Here is a 22,244-nt window from a genome sequence, read left to right on the forward strand (position 1 = left end):
AACACATTACAATACATGTGTTCGGTTCCACATGTTATTGAATTTATTCTATCGAATTCAACATACCGATGTGACTATCGATTATCAATTTTCGACTATCGACAATGAAATATATTTCTATTGCTTCTGGTTCTATCTCGATAACGGTTAGTCCTAGGATAAAATTTTATATATAAAGTTTGTCATAACAAATCGCATGAAGTTTCCATTTTTATAATACTTTTCTTAAATGGGTACCATTTTCACAAAATTTTTTTTACAAATTTCTCAAATTTTTCAAAAATTCATATCCTCATTATGGTGAGTTTACCACGGTTCCACTGTACATCAAACTTTGTTCGATTGGAAGGGTTTTAATAAAAACATACAAAAAAATATGTCGAAGGGGGTGACGGGGGGTCAAGACATAAGAGTTTTGATTATTAAATTCGATTTTTGAGTGAGATTTTTTTAATAGTGCATTTAAAATGTTATTTTTCCTAAATAGTTAATTAATTTGTCAAACATCATATTTTAATCAGACATCGAGTATCGAGAGAGGGTCGAGTCAACGGCCGGCTGATTTAGCATGCAATTGCTCTATATATCTCACCTCGTTTGGTCTATCTCATTCTTGCTGCGATAATTCGTCTTACTTTTTTCTGTGCTCTCATCTTTCCAGGGTGAAAATGAAACCAACATTTTCATTCGGTAATAGTTTGTGAGTAGAAAACCAAATCCATCAGAAAAAACTTAAAGCAACGACGAGTTTACACGTACACTTAATTATATCCACGGATAGCGCAGAAGAATGGGAAGCATGTGCGACGAACAGAGTTAAACTGAACGATCATTATTACACTATTCCCTCGTACATTCAAGGGTGTTTGATTTTGCCTCACTCGTATCATTTTTGAAGAGTGTGCACACAAGCTGTGCATCCCTATTCTGTTGCTTCCTTTTCTTCTGATAAGGAAGTAAGTTCTAAAACGAAACGTTAACGCTCACTACAAATGTAAATGTTCACTACTCTATCTCACAGTCATATTTCACCTAGCAATTACAACTAAACTTGGGGACCGAGTGAATACTTCTGGGCGCGTTTCCTCGTGCTTTTTTTTTGTGCTGCCAGAAGGGATGATTTGGACAGAATTTTAAGTAGATCCGGTGATGGATGAATATTGAACTTAATATTGCTAACGCAAGTGGGAACACATTGCGCCTCCAAGTCCGGCACCGAAAAAGCCGAAACTTGGGAACACATCCATACCTAAATACACACTCAATAATGATAGCCACAATGAACTAAAAATAACTCTTAAATTTGCAGAATAAATAGACTGACTTTTTGTATATTTTACTTTTGTGTATATGTATAAATATATAAACATTCATCCGTTTCTAATGCAGCTTTGTGTAACTAGTTATGCGTGGGTGTGCGGTTTAGTTTTTTTGTGTCAGCGCATTACATGCACCTCTAGTAGTTGTACGAAAGTGCTGATTTATCGCCATATGGATTTAGATGTCGCTCGATCGATTCCCTCGGAGCGGTACAAGATGACAAAAAAGCATTATTATTACTCAAATAAAAAACAAAACAAGATACTAATAAAACAGGTAAACCAATGGTTTTATCTAGAAATTAAATTAAATAAATATCATATGAACCATTCATAAAAACAAAAGACTGTACAGACTAAAACAATCAACTAAAATTTTACAAATCGAGTGGAGATTATTCACAAAAGCATTGGAAGTAGAGATAAGAAACCCTAACACTTCTGTTATACAAACTGTTTACATATCGTGTTTCCATATCGCTTGCTTCTATATTCGCTGCTGGTTAGTGGTGCCACTTATTGGTATCCTAAGCTTGTATACTCCTAACAGTTAAGAAATGCACATAAAATTAAAAACAAAAACGGTTTCAATCATTCCCCAACAGTTTGTCAGTAAATTGAAACAAAACCACCACTCCCTACTACCTCGATGTTTCCACAGATCCACTACAAAAACCGTTCCACTTCTTCTCGGAATCGTTCTTACTAACATTAGTGACTGATTCGCAGTGTCGGTTGAATTATTGTTCAGAGGAAAAAACGAATGTGTTTTTTTTGCTTGCTTTACATTTCGCTATGAACAGAATTGGCAAGTAATGGCTTAATCTCAAATTTAACTACCTCGCTCTCAATAAACCAAACGATCAATCAAGGGTGCCGCGATCCGATTGAAAAAAATTGGAATTTATTCCATTCGTAGCTAGCTTTCTCTCAATTAGTTTCGTTTCTATCGATTTTTGATACTTTATTCCCCATATGTTCTATGTATCAAAGTGTATTTCCGCGATGGGCTTCCATATTTTCCTGTTTTTTCAATGCGTGGTGTGTATATGTGTGTGATTCGTTCCCGGTTGCCCTTTATGGTCGTTTTGTTCCTGTGTATGGTTACTATTGTTTGTTTGTTTGTTTGTTTTTCTTGCACACTAACAGTAGTATTAGTACGTTTTACCCATTTCGACAGCAACGAAATGCGGGTTTCCTAGCGTTCGTCGATATACCGTTTCCCTTAGGCGATGCTATTGCTATTGTTGATGACGACAACGACGACGACGAGGATGCGACTATTTTGGCAACGAAGATCACACAGTGGTACCTTTCAAAATTGTGTTTGTCTCCGCAAAGGATTGTGTTACGGGGGTGATGATTGTTGTTTACCTTATTGTGATTATGCTGATCGTGGTTGTTGTGGTGGTGGTGGTTGTTGTTAGTGATGCTAGTGTTGTGGCCACTTACACTACTACTACTGCTGCTGCTGCCATTCGTACTAGGAAAAGAGCAGAGGCGGTACCTCGGCAACGGCGTCGATGACGACCATGACGAAGATGACGTTGTAGTTCAAACCAAATTGTACTCCTTTAGATTAGATTGCAGTATCGTATCCTTAACGGCGGCGAACACAAACCTAATGTTTTCGGTATCTGTATTGATAAATAGTGAGGTTTTGAGAAGGAAAGAAAAATGTTTAAAAGTACTATTCGTCGACAAACATGATAGTGATGATGGAATGATTTACAATTTTCTTTTTGAAAACAAAAGCTATAACAATCAAAAAGAAAAAAAATAATTAAACTTCAATATTAATTTAATACTGAAAATAGTTAACGAACAGCTATGAAAGAGATTTCATTTTCCAAGGAATGTGTTATTATGCATCGGTTTTTCTATACAGCCCGCGTTTACCATGACTCAAGACTGATTTTCGCTTAATACATATTGAAGAGTTGAGGCTGCATGCTCATTTAGATCAGCGACAATTAATCATGTGTAACCGAACCAGATCACTGCAGAGACTTTTAGTATGAATAAAAAAACCTATAAAAATGAAATTATGTCATGTGTAATGGTTGTCATGTGGTATAAGAAATAGTCACGAGGGCGTTCAAAACAATGACCACTCTAGGACACCATCAACATTTGAACACTGATGGTCATTTCGATGGCAGTTGATTGACTGCATATGAACTGGGGCAAGCTATTGTGTTCAAATTAGCGACAGGAGATTAGACGATAAGGATAGCGTGATGAATTTGTTGCAAAACATTACTACCTGAAGCGGAAACGGAACCACATAACCAGGCGGTATATCGATAGCCAAGAGAGATTTTTAAGAATTTTAGTGCGATGTTACACAGGTTCCTATAACATTAACATAACACAACCCTAATTGTGATTTGTACTTTGGAAAGTATAATTTTTAAAATCTGACAAGTTAAGAATGGCCGCTCATGACTCAGCAATTGTGGCCGCAAAATTAATGAAAATAGGATTTCGACTTAGGTGATACCCATGGCCTAGTAGTAAGCGTTGCGCTTGCCAAGATGGGGGCTTCGGGTTCAACTCCTGTTCAGGTCAGAAATTCTATCGTCAGACATCGTTTTTCCGGCTTGAATCGGTTCTACGGTCTACGGTGTGGTGGGATGAGCAGTGGGTATTGCCAGTCTCCAAGAGAAACCACAAAAACCCGGAAACAGCTCCTCTAAGCAAATTGATGGCGCTATATGCGTTTTTGCCCAGTCCTGGTGGTACTCGAGACGGAAAACAGCAGTATCACGATGGTCCTCCTGACACAAAAATAATTTTTGTAGCTGTTCATTGAACTCTTCGTGAGTAGTGACGTGATTTTAACGCTGAGGAAGCTTCCGGAAAATGGATGGAAAGTATATCTCAACACAGGTCCGAAATAAGCGTAAGAAGTCTCAACGAAACACTGGTGGGAAATATGAGGCAAGCCGGGGTGCGGTCCAGCTGGTCATTCGGAAGCATCAAATACATGGAAGCGTGGCCGATTGACTGGGAAGAGAATCGAAATGTTAAACTGATGCAAGAACGGACACGTTAACCGTCCGGAATGTAAAGAAAAACCCACGAACGAATATTCGGGCGATCAAAGAAAAGTTGGATCTGGACCTTTCTTATCGCACCATTCGGAGACGCTTTATGGATCTGAAAAGCTACTTCACTAAGAAGCGATCGATGATCAACAACGCTAACAATGGACGACTTCAGTTTGGGAAGGACCATAGCAACAAGCCGCTGGAGTTCTGGAAGCGCGTTATTTGCTCGGACGAGTCTAAGTTCGAGCTGTCGAGCGACTCCTAGTGTGGTGGAAGAGCGACGAGGGTCTCCAGGACCGGCATCTACAACCAGCTATGAAGCACGGTGGTGGTAGCATCATTGTGTGGGGCTGTTTCTCGTGGGCTGGGGTGGGAAACCTAGCGCAGGTCAACGGTATTATAACTGCCGATGATTACAACGACATTGAAGAATCCATGCTTAAAGTAGGACTAGACCTTCCAGCAAGATAAGAACCAGAAGCATACTGCGAAGAAAACAGCAGCGTTCTTCCGATCGGTCCGGATCAAATCAATGGTTTGGCCACCCAAAGCTCCTACTTGAATTCTATTGAGAATTTATGGACAATTTCGGACAACAAGGTGGACAAAACTGACGTTACGAACAAGAAAAACCATTTTGCTGTGTTGAAGAAGGCTTGGGACGAGCTATACCTCCAACACTTCCGGAACCACGTGGAGAGTATGTCAAAGCGTTATCAGTTCGGGCCACACACACACGTATCATACTATTTTTCATTATATCTTCATTCGATAAATATTTTCAGAAATGTGTTGACATTTCAGAGCGCGGTCAATTATTTATCAATAATCCGCAAACAAATTGACCAATCAGCAGTTTTCAGTGTGATTCGATGTGGATAGAGGCCCTGAAGAGCGTCCAAATACTCTACAACCGCCCAGGAAGATTATTATTGGAGTTATTTAAGATGATTATGGAATAATCAACATTATTATTCGAGGAAAGAGAAAAACAATCACGAATGTTGAAAGATCGTCGCATATAGTTCTTAATATCGTAATACGAGGATGCGTTGGCTACAATGCAAATTCCATATCGTCAAGTTTGTATCTTGTCTTGGATTTGATTTGAAGAAGAGTTAAAAATATCATTCAAACGGAATAATGTTTATTAAATGCTTGGTTATACATGTGCATGGGCGTAACAATTTTTTTAATTATTTCAGGAACAGTAACTGACAAAACATTAAAAACAAAATTTAACCAGAAAAGAATATTCACAGTTTTCACATTTGTCAAAATTATCACAAAAGCGTCAAGACCAAGTTATATTATCATACGATCGATGTTCAATCAGACCGCATAAATAACATAAATAATATATTACATAAATTTGATTTCGAGTAAATCGAACTCAAAGTTTGCAGCTGTGTAATATGATTACTTGAGATGCCACACATCTCGCTAATAGTCAGGGCTAGTCTTCAGAATGCAACTCGGTGCTGATGCGCAACAAGATTTTTGTACCCAATTGAGCTCCCGCTCCTTGTGCACATATGCGCTCTGGCGAATGAGCACGCTCCGAAACACAGATGAAATGTTTGGTTGTCAGCGCCGTTCTTACGCCCAGTTTTAAGCTGAGTTTTACGCTGAAATTTGCGCCGTGATTGCACCATATTTCTATACTGCGCGCTTGAATCTGGATTGCTCTCTCTGTTGAGGTATTTTTCTTCACACAAGCGTATACGGTTCAAATGGGGCGCGCTGTTAGTTCTATGCTTCGCTTAGAACGAACGAAGACAAAGCGGGCGCTAGAATCGGATGTGTATATGTGTGTGTGTGTGTATAGAATGAGACGCGTATCACACAAGTGAGAAGAAATGTTTAGTATCTGAGTTCTGCGCCGGGTACATTTTGCGCTGTCGTGGTTATGAATTTTGTTCCTTCGCACCAAGAGAGAATACGAGTCTTCTTTGAGCGCGCGCTGATGAAAATTAATCTCAAGCGCAGCGCTGCGTTTGTTTTCTGAAGACTGGTCAGGGCCCCTAAGGCAATAAAACTCCCACGAGGGTGCCGAGCAATGCGACCATAAAGTGTCATACAATGCCGAAGCCTCTTACTGGAGCAAGAGTCTATTTATTATTTATGTTTGCATTACCCGAAGTGCACCGCGTGGAGTCGTGCGTTAGTTTTCTTTCCGCTTTGCCGTTTGCTTGGCTAGTGGTAACAAATGTTAAACACATGTTGCGTATCGACAACATGTGTATTTTCACTTCCTTTTCCTATTTACTTTTTGCAGCTCGAAGAAGCTATCTTTCTCTGTCTCCTAGATTGCGTCTGACCACACCTAAAATAATTATAGCCGAAACTCTTGTACATAGAAAATAGTTGATACAATAAAAGTAAAGCGCGGCACGTTGCCTCACACAGTTATGCTAACAGACACGTAAGCGCGTACGCTTCTTATCCGGAACACCCAAGATATGTTATTGCTGTGTAGCTTTGGTAGCTTCCAATTATTTCCCCCAATTATTTTTCTATAGATTTTAGTTACTCTTCAGCAAGGTCGTTAAAGGTATTATGACAAAAAAGAACCTCTTTAAGGTCAATCAAGGGGGTTTTACGACTGACTATGTGTACTTGGTCCATTCTGATAAAATAAAACAAACCGATTTAATGGCTTAAAACAGTATTTTGCTTACCAAAAATTATCGATTAGTATGTACTTTCAAGTACAATTCATGACTTTCTAAAAAAGTATAATTCAACGGCAAACGGGTTCACGATATTTTGGAAAAGAGTACCTGCAGTCAATGAAAGACCACGGTTGGATTTAAAATCGACCATGAAATGTTTGGTAATTACAATTTCTATTGCTATGAATTGTCTGAAAAGTGCTTTAATATGAGTTACTTTCCCGTGTTAACTGAAGGACAAATGGAAGAATCTTCTGATGTGGAGAAGTTCAATATTCGCTCTCTAATCACCATGGTCGTATGCACTTGGTCCACTCTGACTGGATACTATATCAGCGTTTACTGATCAGTCAAAAATAACTTTATGCCATAAACAAGGATTTTACTAAGATGTTTTAGGATCTCAAAATTTTCAAATTCCTCAATGGATAATAAATCCGTAATATATCACAACCATGAAATGAGCCAAAGTGATAATAAGAAAATTGATTGTCATCAGCACAGATGAGGAGCTCAAGCTGAAGTACAACCAAGGTTTTCATAGGTTCTGATTATATCACAACTCATTTAACTAACTGCAATGTTTTTAAATTGATAATTATTCAGTTAGAAAAAAAACTAAAGAAATTTGGCAATAGGGGTCTGAGGTATGACTTCATTCTGGAAAAGGGATCTCTTGTCCAAAATAGTTCGAGAACCCCCGATTTAGACCAAACAAATCACGAACCATGAATTATTTCTCATGTCCTGAAAATCATCCAGTATTTCATCGAGAGAACTAATCTAATCCAAAAGAAAGTAAACGGGTTGCGGACTAAAGCAGTATTTTCTTGTCTCAATTCGGGGAGATACCGCACAAAATGTTTATCTAATTCATTTGTTCCATCGTCATAACTCAGTCATACCCTGAAACGTGGCAAAAAAATCCAGAGCCGACCTTTCGGTACCAGCCTCTAATCTTTGCCACGAATAATTAATCAGCGCAAGGTAGTGTAGAAAAGAGAAAACGTGTTATCGAGATTCGATTATAGCCACAGCTCCTTAAATAAAGAAATATTCTGAATTCCAGATTTTCCAGAGTATTTTCAGAAACGTTTTTGGTATGGTTCTGCCAGAAAGGGCATATCGTCAAGTCAGGAAAAAGGAATTCTTTGGGGTGTGCTTCAAACTCTTTTCCTGAAATTCTGGTTTGTTATCAAATATTACTAGAATGCCATCGATACAAACTAAAACAATTCTATACAAAGCAAACCATACGACTCAAAACATATTTTGTCTCTAGCCTAGATAACTTAGGCTTCATAGTGCCAGAGTAAACGCACTTCTCAAATAACAACAGTGGTGCAGAACACCCGACATCCGTAGATTCGTCGAGTTGAATCGTAAATAAAGCGGATTACTTAATTCCTGTAATGTTTCGTATTTATCGTTGGGGAATTCGGAGAATCGGGGGGTCGTTCCTCCACGGTATTGTTTGAGGAGACTTGCTGCATTTCAATTGAACTTGGATCCCTAAGAACTAAGATCATCATTTTCCACGTATGATATGATGAGAGCAGTCTTCAGAAAACATATGCTGCGCAGCGCTTGAGTTCAATTTTCATCAGCGCGTGTTCATAACACACACGTATTCTCTCTTGGTACGGAGGGTACCAAATTCATAAACAAGAGAGCACCGAATGAACACAGCATAGAATTCAGATACTAAACATCGCTTCTCACTTTTGTGCTGGGCTATTTTATACGCACACACACACACACATACACACACACACACACACACATCAAATTCTAGCGCTTGCTTTGTCTTCGCTCGTTCTAAGCAAAGCATGAAAACAACAGCGCGCCTCCATATGTGCTTGTGTGACAAAAATAACTCAACAGGGAAAGCAAACCAGATTCAAGCGCGGTGTAGAAAAGGTATAGAAATACGGCGTAAAACACGGCGCAAAACTTGTTGCAATAACAGTGCTGACAACAAAACATTTGATCTGTTTTTCGGAGCGTGCTCATTCGCCAGAGTACATGTGTATACAAGGTAGAGGTGGGCAAAACGGTTCATTTCAGCCGCGCTGAGCCGCTCGTTCATTGAACGATTCGGCTCTTTTTTGAACCGCGGCTCTTTTTGAGCCGAGACTCTTTTGAACCGCGGCTTTTTTTTTAGCCGAGACTCTTTCCAAAAGCGGCTCTTTTTTGAGGCGAGACTCTTTTGGAAAGCGGTTTTTTTTGAACCGCTGTTCATTTGTAAAGATCTTCGGATCATACGCTCGTTCTGACGAACCGGCTCAAATGAGCGGCTGGATGAGAGTTTCCCCGATTATCTTTGTGGTTCATTGTTTTTTTTCATGTCTAGTGCTTCTTCAGATGACGCTTTGCTTATTGCAATATTCTGCTGTTGGATGTCTATAGCACCGATGCTCTGGTGTTTCAAGCTAGCTTCGTAACGCCGACTGATTATGCGGTCCACTGGTCACACTTTGCGGCTCCCAGTTGACCACTGTTCTAGTTGAATACTATACGTTTTTTTTATAGACATACGATACCTAATTTCATGAAGTACGCAAATACGAGTTCACTTCCGATGACAATCCGCTTTTGTTAGCAATCATATGCTTTTTGGGGCAGTTACTCATAAAAAAAATCAAACCTCAACAAGGGGTACAAGATATCAGCAGTTTACATGCCTCACAATAACCCGCATATGTGTAATGTAAGCAAGCGCCAACGCGATGGTTGTTGAAAAGGCGGAAGTTTAAACTTAGAACTACCAAGAAAGCTATTAATACTAATACCGTTGCGTTAAACTATTGGAAATCAAATGAATATTCCAGTACTTGAGCATTACAGATTTTTATTAGAAATAGAAAAACAGATAGAAGCTTCAAGTGCTTCAGTAATGAGCACGACTCTCCATTCCAATTAAAAAACTATTCTGAATGTTATTACACAACTGTGCCTGGAAAAAATTGCTCGAATTTTGAATCAGTCGTTTAAAATACAAAAAATACATTGCAAACACTCATACTTTTTAACATTAACCCATATATGCTTTATTTCGCGGAAATATGTATAAAGAAAAACAAATTATAATTGTCTATGAGCCTGGCAAGTAGTAAATTGTGGACGTCTTAACCGACGAAAATGAACATAAATGAACAAGATTTATGCTAAGTTAAACTCCTTCAGAGCAGTTTGCATAATTGTATCCTTGACCGCGCAAAACACAAGTTTAATATTTTCCGTGTCTTTTAGGTTTAAAGTAAATGTACAACGCAAAATAATATTTACCGGAGTTGCATAATAATGGGAAAGAAAAGAAAAAGAAGAAATCGTTGGTTAGTTAAATTATTCGGGTTTTCAAATAAAAGTTACTGTTACCAAAAAGCGTTCAACCGAGGCAACTACCAAACACGAAAGAAATTATTCGAATGATTTCATGAGAGTGGAGTTATGATTTCAATAGCGTAAACACTAGCTCACCTGTTGCACATGTGAAATGTGAATAAATAATCTTCTCCGAATCAGGGTTCAAATCTACAAACATGCGGAGTATAAATTCCCTGGCAGCTATTGCATCTCTTTGTGGTCCTGTAAAAAGTTGGGAATCGAAGGAGAAGTTAGGAGTGTTTCGGGATCTAGCGTAAAGATGTTTAGCGTTATATTTATATATTGTTTGTGGGCAAATAGGGGATTCGATAATGTCTACTGCAATGCATTCTAGCGCGCGTTATCTAGCGAAAATCTGATCAAGAATATCATTATTATGACCTGTGGCACAAGTGAAATGTGAATAGCACATTCTATCCGGATCCGGGTTCTCCCGCAGGTACAATTTCAGGACATATTCACGCGCTTTGACATCGTCTTGTTTGGGCCCTGTATTTTGCGTATGGTTTTCATTTTAGAAGGTAGCATCGCGAACCGATTAATATATTTGACAATTACATCGCGCCTTCGCGGGTTCGTTGACCACTACTACTTACCGTCATACTCGGGGAAGTAATCTACCAAATGCGAATACATGATCTTCTCCTCCAGCAAGTCCTTTTTGTTCAAGAACAGAATTACTGACGAGTGCTGGAACCATGGATACGTGATGATAGTTTTAAATAAAGCTTTCGATTCCTCCATACGGTTCTGAAAATAATAGATAGGTTACTTCAGAGTTACACGATAAACAAACAAGTGCTAATTTACCTCGTTTTCCGATTCGAACAGAATCTGATCATACTCCGACAGCGCCACCAAGAAGATAATTGATGTCACATTTTCGAAACAGTGAATCCATTTCCTTCTTTCAGATCTTTGTCCGCCCACGTCAACCATTCTGTGTTGGTTTGTTTTAATGAAAAGTAAACAGGTTAATGATTGATTCTTAGCATTTCAAACTAAGCGAACTAAACAACATAAAAACTAATAAGTACACCAAAAAACTACAAGCTAGATTAGTTCGACTGCGAGGTTAGGGACAATAAAATACAAACTAAGAACAAACGCATTATGGCGAAAGGTTAGTTATTTGTACAAAATGGATGAAACATGATTTCACTGAGAACACAAAATGCATGATATTTCTAGCAGTTTGGCGAGGAACAACACTCGATAGTGCAAAAGCGGAGACTATACCAGCAACGCTGCCCGCCCCAGAGACCCATCCATCGGAACGTGACATCTCCATCTAGCTAGAGAGACAGAGCGCATGATATATTAACAAACAAGCGTGGATTGTTCTAGCACCCCCAACAGCATACAGTTTGCGACCGCCCCTAATAGCATTCTTCCACAACATTCTGCACCAGAGAGATCGAACCAAGGATACGGCACTAGCGAAATGTACTTCTATAGCTTCACAGTAAACCAGAAGAAACGTCACGTGGGTTTACCTAAATATAATGCTATCCAGATCGAACGGATACTCTAGGATTCCAGTTGTCGGCGCACGAGCTCTGAGAATATCCTGCTCCGTAGGGAGATACTCTTCGGCCTCGATACGCGGCAGATCGCTCAAGTAGCTGGTTGGTGTTGGAGTGGAGGTATTAGTTAAGTATATATAGGCATCACAGGGTCTAAGAGAAAATGTTGAATGCTGAGGTTTGAGTTGACGAGAGGATTCGCAGTGGGTCGAAAACCATTTCAGTTTTGCGCTAAAGTGATTGTAAACAGTATAAAAAACTTTTTGGGCGCTGTTTCACGAAGGAATGAAACATTACGCGCCAGTCATCCCGACACACGAACTTGTTTTTGGCTCTAACAGTTGATGTTAGGTTGGCGCTACAATGATATTTAAAATTTTTATTTTACTCCATTTTTCCTCATTTAGTTTACGATCAATCAATAAACTGTGGTCAAAAAGCGTCGCAAAAAGCAGAGTGCATCGATGTTTTCATGAATTCCGGTTGATTTTTCCAAACTACCAAATCAGGTAGAGGTTATGAATAAAATGTACCGAAAATTACGTATACAGCAGTCGATATTAATTGATTATGATGTTGCATGACAATGCCTAGCGACACGTGTGACAAACCACCGTTTACGGATTGCGAATTCTTCAAAAGTTGATATAAATTTCTCACTGTTAAAATCTTCATCAATCAACATGAGACAGAACGAGCTCTCAACGATCATTGATTTACTCGCAATTGAAAATAAAACGCTCATAACTTTCGTTCAACATAATATTCGAGACATCGAATTATATTTCGAAAATATAAAAATCGCCAAATCAATCTAGATCATTCGCGATGACATCACTGTTTTAAGGGAATTACTCTGTATCAGACTAGAATGTTCGAAATTGTGAGGATCGCTCAAAAATCCGAATTTTCAGAGTTACCTCAATTTTCCTTGAAAAAAATACACATTTGACACAGAAAAGTATGAGGCTGATGAGTAATACACTCACGGTTTTAGAATACGAACAAAAACAAATAGCAAGATAGGATATAAAAATTGAGGTACAAATCATACTACATATTTCTCCTAATGGTTACATGTTTCTTCATATCGTCACTGAAAAATTAAACCGACTTTCCTCGAATCCAGGACACGATAGCTGCCTTCACCTCATTGTCCTAGCTGTAGTTATTTTTTATTCGCTTATTTTTCGTCGGCCTATTTCCGCCACTTCAGTGCCAATCACCGACATCAAGCAGGCGCCTCCACCTGATCCTACATATCAGGCTCAACAACTCATGAGCCGGACCAACTTCTTTTACTTCCCATCCGAAGGAAAAAGTAACCAGAGATTTTTCGTCTTAGAAAAACCCAACGAAGCCAGCTGGGATTGAACCCAGGCCAATCGGATTGTGAGGCTGTTACGCTAACCACACAACCACTGGCGCCGTCTAGCTGTGGTGATAACCTTCAAGATATTTCTTGAGCAAAACAAAAAAATAAAAATCGCAAGGCACAAGCTTGGGATAATACGGAAGATGTAGAATTGATTTTAATTCAGGCTTTCCAGAGCCTCTTCGATTGCGCGCGAAGTGTGTGCACGATCGTTGTTGCGTTGCAATATTATTGGCGTCAGGTTGCGACAAACTTGACGCCGGATGTGGTTACAACGATTATTCATCTGAGGAAGTGATTGGACGTCCGTTGAGTGTTTTGCCAACAATCAAGGCTTTTGCAGGTTGACAATAACGAAATTTGATTACTCATCAGTTTCACAGTAGAACTAGTAGTACAGTCAGAAGACCAGTATCGTCACAATAAACAGCCTGTGAACAATGAAGAAAATAGGACCTATCTGTTTGCATCGATTTTCTTTATTGACTTTCTCTTTCGATTACCACGGCCTTGCAAACAAATTTTGCACTAGTTTTGTAACATAGTTTTATTAACGAGGTTCCGTTCTACACCTCTGAACAGATGAGAAAACGCTTTTACCGCTGAGTTATGTCGATGAAGAGAATCGATCAAAACAGATAGGTCCTATTGAAAAATTAAGCGTGATTTATTTCAGAAAAATATTCACTAGTAAGGATACTCCATAATGGATGTTGATTCCAACATGAAATTGGATTTGTCATTCGCTCTGGAAAAAGGCAAAGGGAAATCCGCTGGCCCGTATGAGATCACATATGAGGGGCTCAAGATGAAAGAAGTGTAAGCAGAGATGCCAGCCTTCCTGATATTTCAGGATTTCCCAGACTTTTTAGCACGCTTCCTGATATCCTGACGAACACTCATTTTAACCTCATTTTTCTGAAATGATCCAGATTTTACCTGATTTTTGTACTCTTTACATTATTTGTAATAAATATACTGGTTTCCATACCAAAGTTTTCTTTCATGATAGTTCTTCGATTCGTACTTCGTCCGGTGCGGCAGGTAATAAACCTATAATATATCATACATTAAGTTAAATTCTCTAGACGCAAATCTGTACTTAACTTGTTTAAAATTACTCAAGAGAAAATTTTTGAATCCACAGTCAATATAAAAAGATTTTATATATAACTTGTTCATCTGATGCACAGTAGAATCAACTTTAATGATGGGACTGTTGTAAATATATCTATAACAGTACTAAATATCATAAAAATTAGGAAAAATTGAACAAGTTTTCCACTGCTGATATGCTTTCCTCATTTGTCGAGTCATTCATTTGTATTCAATGAAAATTTTAATATTGATTTCTCTGCAACTCTGCACTGTAGTGATGCTGTAGGTTTTTCGGAAAAAATATGAACGATCAAAAAGTCAGGTGAAACACTAGCATTTCCGCTTATGCGAAGATTTATACCATGCTCATTAATTCTTTTACATATCCGGTCTTCGCCCAAAAGAAGATATACTCTGTTTCTGGTGAGTTTTGGAATGGATTCTGTCTTATGAGCTACTGCCAAGCAACCTGTTTCTCATATGTATGGCTCGCAGCAGTCTTCGACGAGGAAGCAAACATGTTCTGGGAGGATAGAATATTTAAGCTGTGTGAAAGATGGTGAAAGATTGTGAAACATAACTATGGATATAAAATTAAATTATAATGCTTTGATTGAAAATGATGTTTTTGTTTTCCCAAAAATCGACATTAACTTTTCGGACAACCCAATATGAACTATCCTGATTTATCCTGATTTTTATTTTCATTATCCCTGATTTTTCCAAATTATAGTTGGCAACCCTGGGTGTAAGTGACATCATAGATTTCTCTACATCGACTCTCTCTTTTGGCCATAACTTAGTTGCAAACACATGCCCAGCTGTATTTGACAATGTGGAAGATAGGTCAGAGCCTCATGTATCGGATTCTATAGCAAACTCAAATTGGAACGTTTTTGCAGTTGAGTTAACTAAAGAAAAAATTGATGAAGAGAAATCGATCATATCACTTACACCCCTTTCCTTCTGAGCCCTGATTCGATCTTTAAAAAATCGAATGCCTTTTTTCCAATTAATCTACTTGTTCTGTATAAGTGTTGTCTTTTCTTCAAACACGGAATAAACATTTCACATTTCTATTAAAACATCAAACAGCATTACAATTCTCAGAATGAAAATCACAAAAAAACCCAGAAAAAATGTATTTTCCTGATCATTCATCTTGAACCGTCATGGAATCATTATAATTCAATAAATTAGTTGAAAATTATTATTAGAAATTCAACAACCGTCCGGAACTCAGCTGACAATGATCCCATAAAAGCCAATCGTACCATACATCTGTCATTCAGTCGAAGCCGATTTTTGACTTTGGCGCCAGTTCTAAAAACAACCTTTCGCCTGAAATTGATTTCAACATCTAGTTCAGTGATCCTATGAGCAACTACTGGATACAGTACATCCCCTCAGTAGATGCCGCTTGTTCTGTCTCTGTCCGCATTTGTACAGGAGTAAATCGTAGAAGAAGCGATCCAAATGCTGACATTGTGTTTAAAAAAATGTTACTTTTGGTGAGATAATAAATCTATGTATACCGAAAAACAAATGTACAGAAAGGTTTTTCTATGATCGAAAAGATCGAATGAAAAAAATCGTTTCTCTCGATTTTCTCGAGTACAAAAGTTCGATCCAAAAAATCGGAAATCGGAATGGAAAAGATCGATCTTTTAAGAATCGATCCAAGAAGTCTTATTTTACCTACGAATTATTATGAGGTTAAATGTTGCATATGTTATTTATACGTGTCGATGGCGGTATGTACATTTTGTCATTTCGTTGAAACGGAAGTATGAATTTAGCAATGAACCATTCCAGATAATTTAGAAAACACACAAAACATTTGCGCCAATATGGCATTTCATTCCATGCTGAACTATATGGCCGCCCAAAAGATTTGGGTTGCAGAAGCAGCTCTTTTTCTTCATATGGTGCCAAATGATGTTTCACTACAGCATGACGTTTGATGACTCTTAATTAATCCGATAAACTTAATTAATGAACAAATTTGAGTATTTTGTTCATGATGTGCGAAAAAAACGTGTTTCTATTTATTTATATCTCAAAAATACAATGATCGTAGCTGTGAAAAGTATCCTGATTTTAAACTTCGACCAGATAGTATCCCTACATATGATCAACTTTGGATAAAACACAACGTTAGAAAACATTCCTGAAAAGTTATGATTTTTTTTCCCTAGCGCTAGCCCTAGCGGTGATATTATGAACTAAACCATTGTCATTTCATTCTAGCCAGGGAGAAAAGGACCAACTTTGCTGAAGACATAGAAGCTATTAATTTTTCCCCGACTTGAGGGCTTTTGGTATCAGGGCTATTGGAATCGATGTTTCAAGCCAAAATAGGATTATTGTGAAATAGTTATAACAAAATGTTGTTGCTAACTTGATCGGATTGTGATTTATTTATAAACATCCGAAATTAAATTGTCACACGAGGTGTATTTGTATAACTTTATAATTTTATTCCTTTCATTCAAAAAATGAGAAAAGAACCTGCAGTTCAGACACGCGTTATACTTATTGGAACCGTACCGTGAATGATAAGATGCTGCTAAATCATAATTTTGTAGCACCATAAAGCTGAGGCGCATTTTCCAATGTTGGAGAACTACCCCATCTAATCATCACTTTCTCCAATCGTTGACAAAGGCCTGATTGGGCATCGCTTCCTTGTTTATGGAGATGTCAAATAATATGAATCAAATGTTGACATGAACATGTTATAAAAATAGTAGTTCATTAACGTTGGCACTTATTTTCACGAAAAAACAACGATAACATATTCAAGGTCCACACATAAAGGAATAAAAATAAATTCGTCACCCAAGGTTGATGCAAAATTGGATGGAAATAACCAATATCGAATTCACTTTCCTTGCTGTTTTTGAACAAAAACTTGTGACTCAAAGAAAATATGTGAGTTAACTGAGGATCTCCAAAAACTATTTGATAAAAGGTCATCGGAATAATTGAAATGAAGTTCAAGCGAACAATTCTTTATGAATCTAAATTTTGTAATGGTTTGAATCGGAGGCGCGGTCTCGATAGATTGTGACAGAACAATTGATAATGATCACATGCAAAATTCGGGGTCATGATCTTCTTGTTCTCGTCGTAACGAATGCTAGACCAAGTGCTCGGAGAAACACAACTTGAATTCGGGCGAAATGTGCACAGAGGATCCTGCTAGATTTCTATACCCAGATCACGTGACGACCAGCACCCCGCATCCACACAAACACACATGCGCACACGATAAGCCCATCGCGCGTAGCTCAGGTCCAAAGGACGGGTGGAATCCGTTCTCGCAATTGGGAACGACTCATGCTAGAGATAACCATAGCAAGCACACACCCAACATCCACAGACTGAGTGACTGCGCTGTTGGCAACGTTGAATTAATGCACAAACACAGGCGAATTCATTACGGGAACCGTTTAGCAGCTAATTGCCACTAGAAGCGCTAAGTTAGCAAGTTACCGGTACCCAGCCAAGCGAGCGGCACATCGAAACGAACACGTGAATGGAACACGCACAATAATCTTTCGAAATAAATTAACACATGAAGCAAGCCCACGGCCACCTAAGTTAGTGCGGTATGCTCTCTCCGGCTTGAAGCGGAATCTCCCGAGATAGAGTGTTGTAATTCGAAGATCAGCAGAACAACGACACACAGAAGCCGTATCCCCGCGATTAGATTAGCATCCGCGGGATGGCGGCTCGCTGCCTCCGCTCGCAGTTTGATGTGATGTGAAGAAACGATCAGCGAGATATGATTATAATGGGTGAGAGCGCCGACTGCTGGCATGCTAGATGGTATAGGTATTCCGAAACTATGTGTAGAGACCGGCTCGGAAACACGCACACGTCAGTAGGCTCCCGCAATAACAAAGATGATGGACATTATGCAAACGAAATAGGTGAAATAATAAAGTTACGTTCAGTTTCGTTTTGTTCATGTCTAGATCATGATGCGCAGACAGATGATGAAAAACTAAACAAATGGGATGAAATTAGTACAATTAGATTCTTCGGTTGCGTTATTTGAGAGACAGGAAAATCGGCATGTAAAAACAAAGTGGTTAAATAGTCACAGCCACGAAACACGAAACAAAAGACATGGACACATTCGCCCGAAATCAAACAGAATCTTCCCTTGTTTTGGGGATTGAAGCAAAAATTCAGAATAGTATGTGCATTGTACCTAAACCGAATTTCCTCCAGATCGAAAGGATACTCAATAATACCCGTTGTGGGCACACGCACTCTCAGAATGTCTTGCTCCGTCGGAAGATAGTTGGTCGCTGCCACACGGTCAATTTCCATAAGGTAACTGTTGTTTTGATTCGATTTTAAGTGGATAAATAAGAGCAAAAACAGACATTCGTTTATTATGTTGACACCATACTCTTCCTCTGTGCTGCAAGAAACCTAACATAAAGCAGGTACTGAAATACGACTACGAAGAGAGTGAGATACGGTTCCGCTAAGGGGATTTATCTTTCGAGTTATATCTAATATAGATAATGAGATTTGCAATGATGGAGCACAGGAAATACATACTATTTGGCTGAATCTGTTAGCTGATACTCTCTCCTCCTATCGTAGCATTCCTGGATGCCACCGTCTGCCCATAGATCCTTGATTGCTTGAACGTATGGTGGTTCAAATGTGGTCACCGTTTCAAAATCTACACTTCGTATCAGCTCCGCATGTTCCTAAAATGAAGAAGAAAAAATGTGTGAGCGAATGTAGTAACCAACAATCTGTGAATACTAACCGAATTCGCTGGAACACTGTACTGTATTTTCAGAAGGTCCATCGCTCGGATCATCGATTGCATTGCCATAAAAATGTTTTGGTACACTAGTTTAATAAAGCCACGTTTGTCTTCGTCCGAGTAACCGCTACCGTGGATAATACGCATCTGTTTGATGAATGTCGATTTACCCGATTCACCAGTACCTGTTTTGAATAAAATTAAAAAGAGAAATAAATGTTAACAGTTATATTTTAAAAAAAATCCCGGTGTTGTTTTTGATTATTCTGAGGCCGAATTGCTATTATTCTAATTGTTCGAAAAAGTGCCGACGAATGCTATGACTAAAACTGACAGATTTCTATAATTTTCATGGCGTCCATCTATAACATAGCGCGGTTATCAAGACATCTGTCTACTACCGAACGATAGGGCGGCATCCCAAGCCTCTTATCACTAGCTAACGCTTCTCAAAACTCTTATCTCTCTCCACAATAGACATGGTTCACATATTTAGTTTATAGCTGCTTCAATGGATGGAAACATGTCAAATCGGATGCTGCGAGACGATAGTGGGGTACCAACAGTGAAATGAAACCACTTTTCATACAACTACTTGAAGTTGCTGCAAATAGTCTGGCAAACATCCCCAAAGTAGACCTGGCGTCTCGTTCATCTTTGTAACGAGTAAATACAATCTTCCGACGCTCGAGCCTCGCCGGTAAGCCTACTTTTAGACTTCCTCTGCCATCCCTCCCTATTGCCGGCCGCCGTACACACAAACAGTCGACATCGGCCTCTATCCCGCTGGCTCATGCCGAGCAGCGCTCATAAACAACAGCATAGTAAACAAATCATTAGCATACAGCCATCAAAATCATATGCACAATACCGTACACACTAATTAGAATGCGAGTCCTAAGGAAAACACACACTTCGTTTAATGGTGAGTTCGGAAGCGGCATTGGTGCCAGATCTTGAATAGTGTTTTGCTTTCTTGTTCGATGAGATAACCAAAGCTAAAGCTATTAACACCAGGCTTGGATGGTCTGTTTTTAAACCTTCACGTTGATCTATGGAGCATTTTTCCCACAATGTAACTGTTGAAAACAAAATCGCTTCATGTAGTGTAATAGTTTCATTCTTCATTTTTGTGAAATATCATAATATTAGGTTGTTCAATTAGAGATTTAGATTTTGTCAACTCATTCCTATATTCACAGATGTTCCAAGATGGCTTGTCACAGTATTTCTTATGATAAAAAACAGGGAGTGGGTTATATCTATGGTATAACCGCAATGGTGACGTAGGACTATCGTTGATTTAGTGTTGTTGAATCTGAATCCATTCTGAATGAATGAATACATGAATATTTGGGGGGCTTCGAAAACGAGAGCGTTACGTTGGAGGTACAAGGTTTTATGCATCCAATATTGGATACGAAAATATCCTACTGATGGGGAAGAATAAACTTCAGAAGCTTCCCTGCTAACTACACTTGATTGAAAAATCACAGAACCAAATGTATTTGGTCGCAGTGTTATATGGTTAGAAAACATTAAAATAAACTCTTTCGCTTGCATGTTATTTTCAATGCCAAGGGAAACTGGCAAATTATTTTGCAGCAGCGGTATCTTACCGGATTCTTCCCGAAGTCCACCACCAGTGGGTAATGCTAACTCGATAACCCCCTGTTAATTGCACTCGATTGAAAAATCACAAAACCAAATGTATTTGGTCGCAGTATTATATGGACAGAAAACGACAGAAAAAATAAACTCTTTCGCTTGAATGTAATTTTCAATTCCAAGGAGAACTGGCAGATTATTTTGCAGCAACGATCACTTCTTTCCGGATTCTTCTCGATAATCAGCAAACGTAAAGAGTTGCGCGCGCGTGTGTGTGTGTGTGTGGCGGTTGCTCCGATGTCTCAAGCGGAACCAATTTTCGATGCTGGTATTCTCTCGGTCGTCTTCTCTTCTTCTGATGGATCGGCTTTTCTGCGCTCCGTCACAGTCCCAAAGAAACTAAATGCGTTTCAGGTTAGGTCAGGCCAGGTAATGAATCCCTTGATCCCTCACCATCCAGCTCGTCCAGCTCGTTCAACTCGTTCAGTAACGATGTTGTCTTGTCGATGTCCTCACGAAAAATGAATGCGTTTCATGGATATAATGGTTTTGTATTATAGAGACTTTAAACTTTTCAGTTCATTCGTCTCTAGCCTTGAGAAAAGCCCTTGGAACTCTACTCTAACTCCTGCATTACACCTCCACCCTCATTGCCTTGAGAAAGGCACTCGATCCCTCGCCGTCCACAGCTCCTCCAGCAACAATGTTGTCCAGTCGGTGTCCACACAAAGAATGGTGCGTTTCACCACCAGAATATCGCTTAAGTATGCTTTTTGTCCGTGACTGAATCGAAAGAAGGTGTGGTTTACGATGGCAATTTGGAAGGCAAACTAGAGGCGAATGAACTCTCTGAGTTTGAAACTTTCGGCGACTGATCAATAATCGATTGAGAATTATGTTTTTCGCGATGTGAAACATTTTCCGTTGCGCGCGCATCCAATATTGGAAACGAACATATCCTACTGGTGGGGAAGAATAATGTTCAGAAGCTTTTCTGCTGATTGCATTTGATTGAAAAATCACAAAACCAAAAGTATTTGGTCGCTGCGTTATATGTTAGAAAACATTAAAAAAAAACTCTCTCGCATGAATGTATTTTTCAATTCCCAGGGGAACTGGCAATTATTTTTCAGCAACGATTAGTCTTTCCAGATTTTCCTCGATACTCGAAGCCCACCAGTGGTTAATGCTAACTCGATAACCACCTGTTAATAGCACTTGATTGAAAAATCACAAAACCAAATGTAAAATCGCTGTGTTATATGATTAGAAAACATTAAAATAAACTCTTTCACATGAATGTATTTTTCAGTTCCCAGGGGAACTGGCAGATTATTTTTCAGCAACGATTGAATCTTTCCGGAATTTTCTCGATGCTGAATGGCACCCAAACGAAGAGTTCCGC

General features: G+C 38.9%; 1 protein-coding gene across 6 annotated transcripts in view; it reads right to left on the reverse strand.

The window, feature by feature from the left end:
• Positions 1 to 1,390: 1,390 nt before the first annotated feature.
• The window catches only part of LOC129770548 (guanine nucleotide-binding protein G(q) subunit alpha), a 58,404-nt gene continuing 37,550 nt past the window's right edge, over positions 1,391 to 22,244 (reverse strand). For 2 of the 6 annotated variants that reach the window (XM_055773452.1, XM_055773448.1), the window contains exons 3-9: positions 19,232 to 19,416; positions 19,015 to 19,169; positions 11,931 to 12,059; positions 11,245 to 11,374; positions 11,031 to 11,184; positions 10,816 to 10,923; positions 10,070 to 10,292 (exon numbers count right to left, since the gene is read on the reverse strand). In XM_055773452.1, the coding sequence (XP_055629427.1) occupies positions 10,210 to 10,292; positions 10,816 to 10,923; positions 11,031 to 11,184; positions 11,245 to 11,374; positions 11,931 to 12,059; positions 19,015 to 19,169; positions 19,232 to 19,416 (944 nt within the window). In that variant the 3' untranslated portion in view covers positions 10,070 to 10,209. Of the gene's footprint in view, positions 10,293 to 10,527; positions 10,636 to 10,815; positions 10,924 to 11,030; positions 11,185 to 11,244; positions 11,375 to 11,930; positions 12,060 to 18,655; positions 18,785 to 19,014; positions 19,170 to 19,231; positions 19,417 to 22,244 lie in introns of all 6 variants that reach the window. The other 4 variants (XM_055773453.1, XM_055773451.1, XM_055773449.1 and 1 more) reach the window with 4 other exon arrangements.

This window comes from Toxorhynchites rutilus, chromosome 2 (assembly GCF_029784135.1).
Source record: "Toxorhynchites rutilus septentrionalis strain SRP chromosome 2, ASM2978413v1, whole genome shotgun sequence".
NCBI classification, from domain to species: Eukaryota; Metazoa; Arthropoda; class Insecta; order Diptera; family Culicidae; genus Toxorhynchites; species Toxorhynchites rutilus.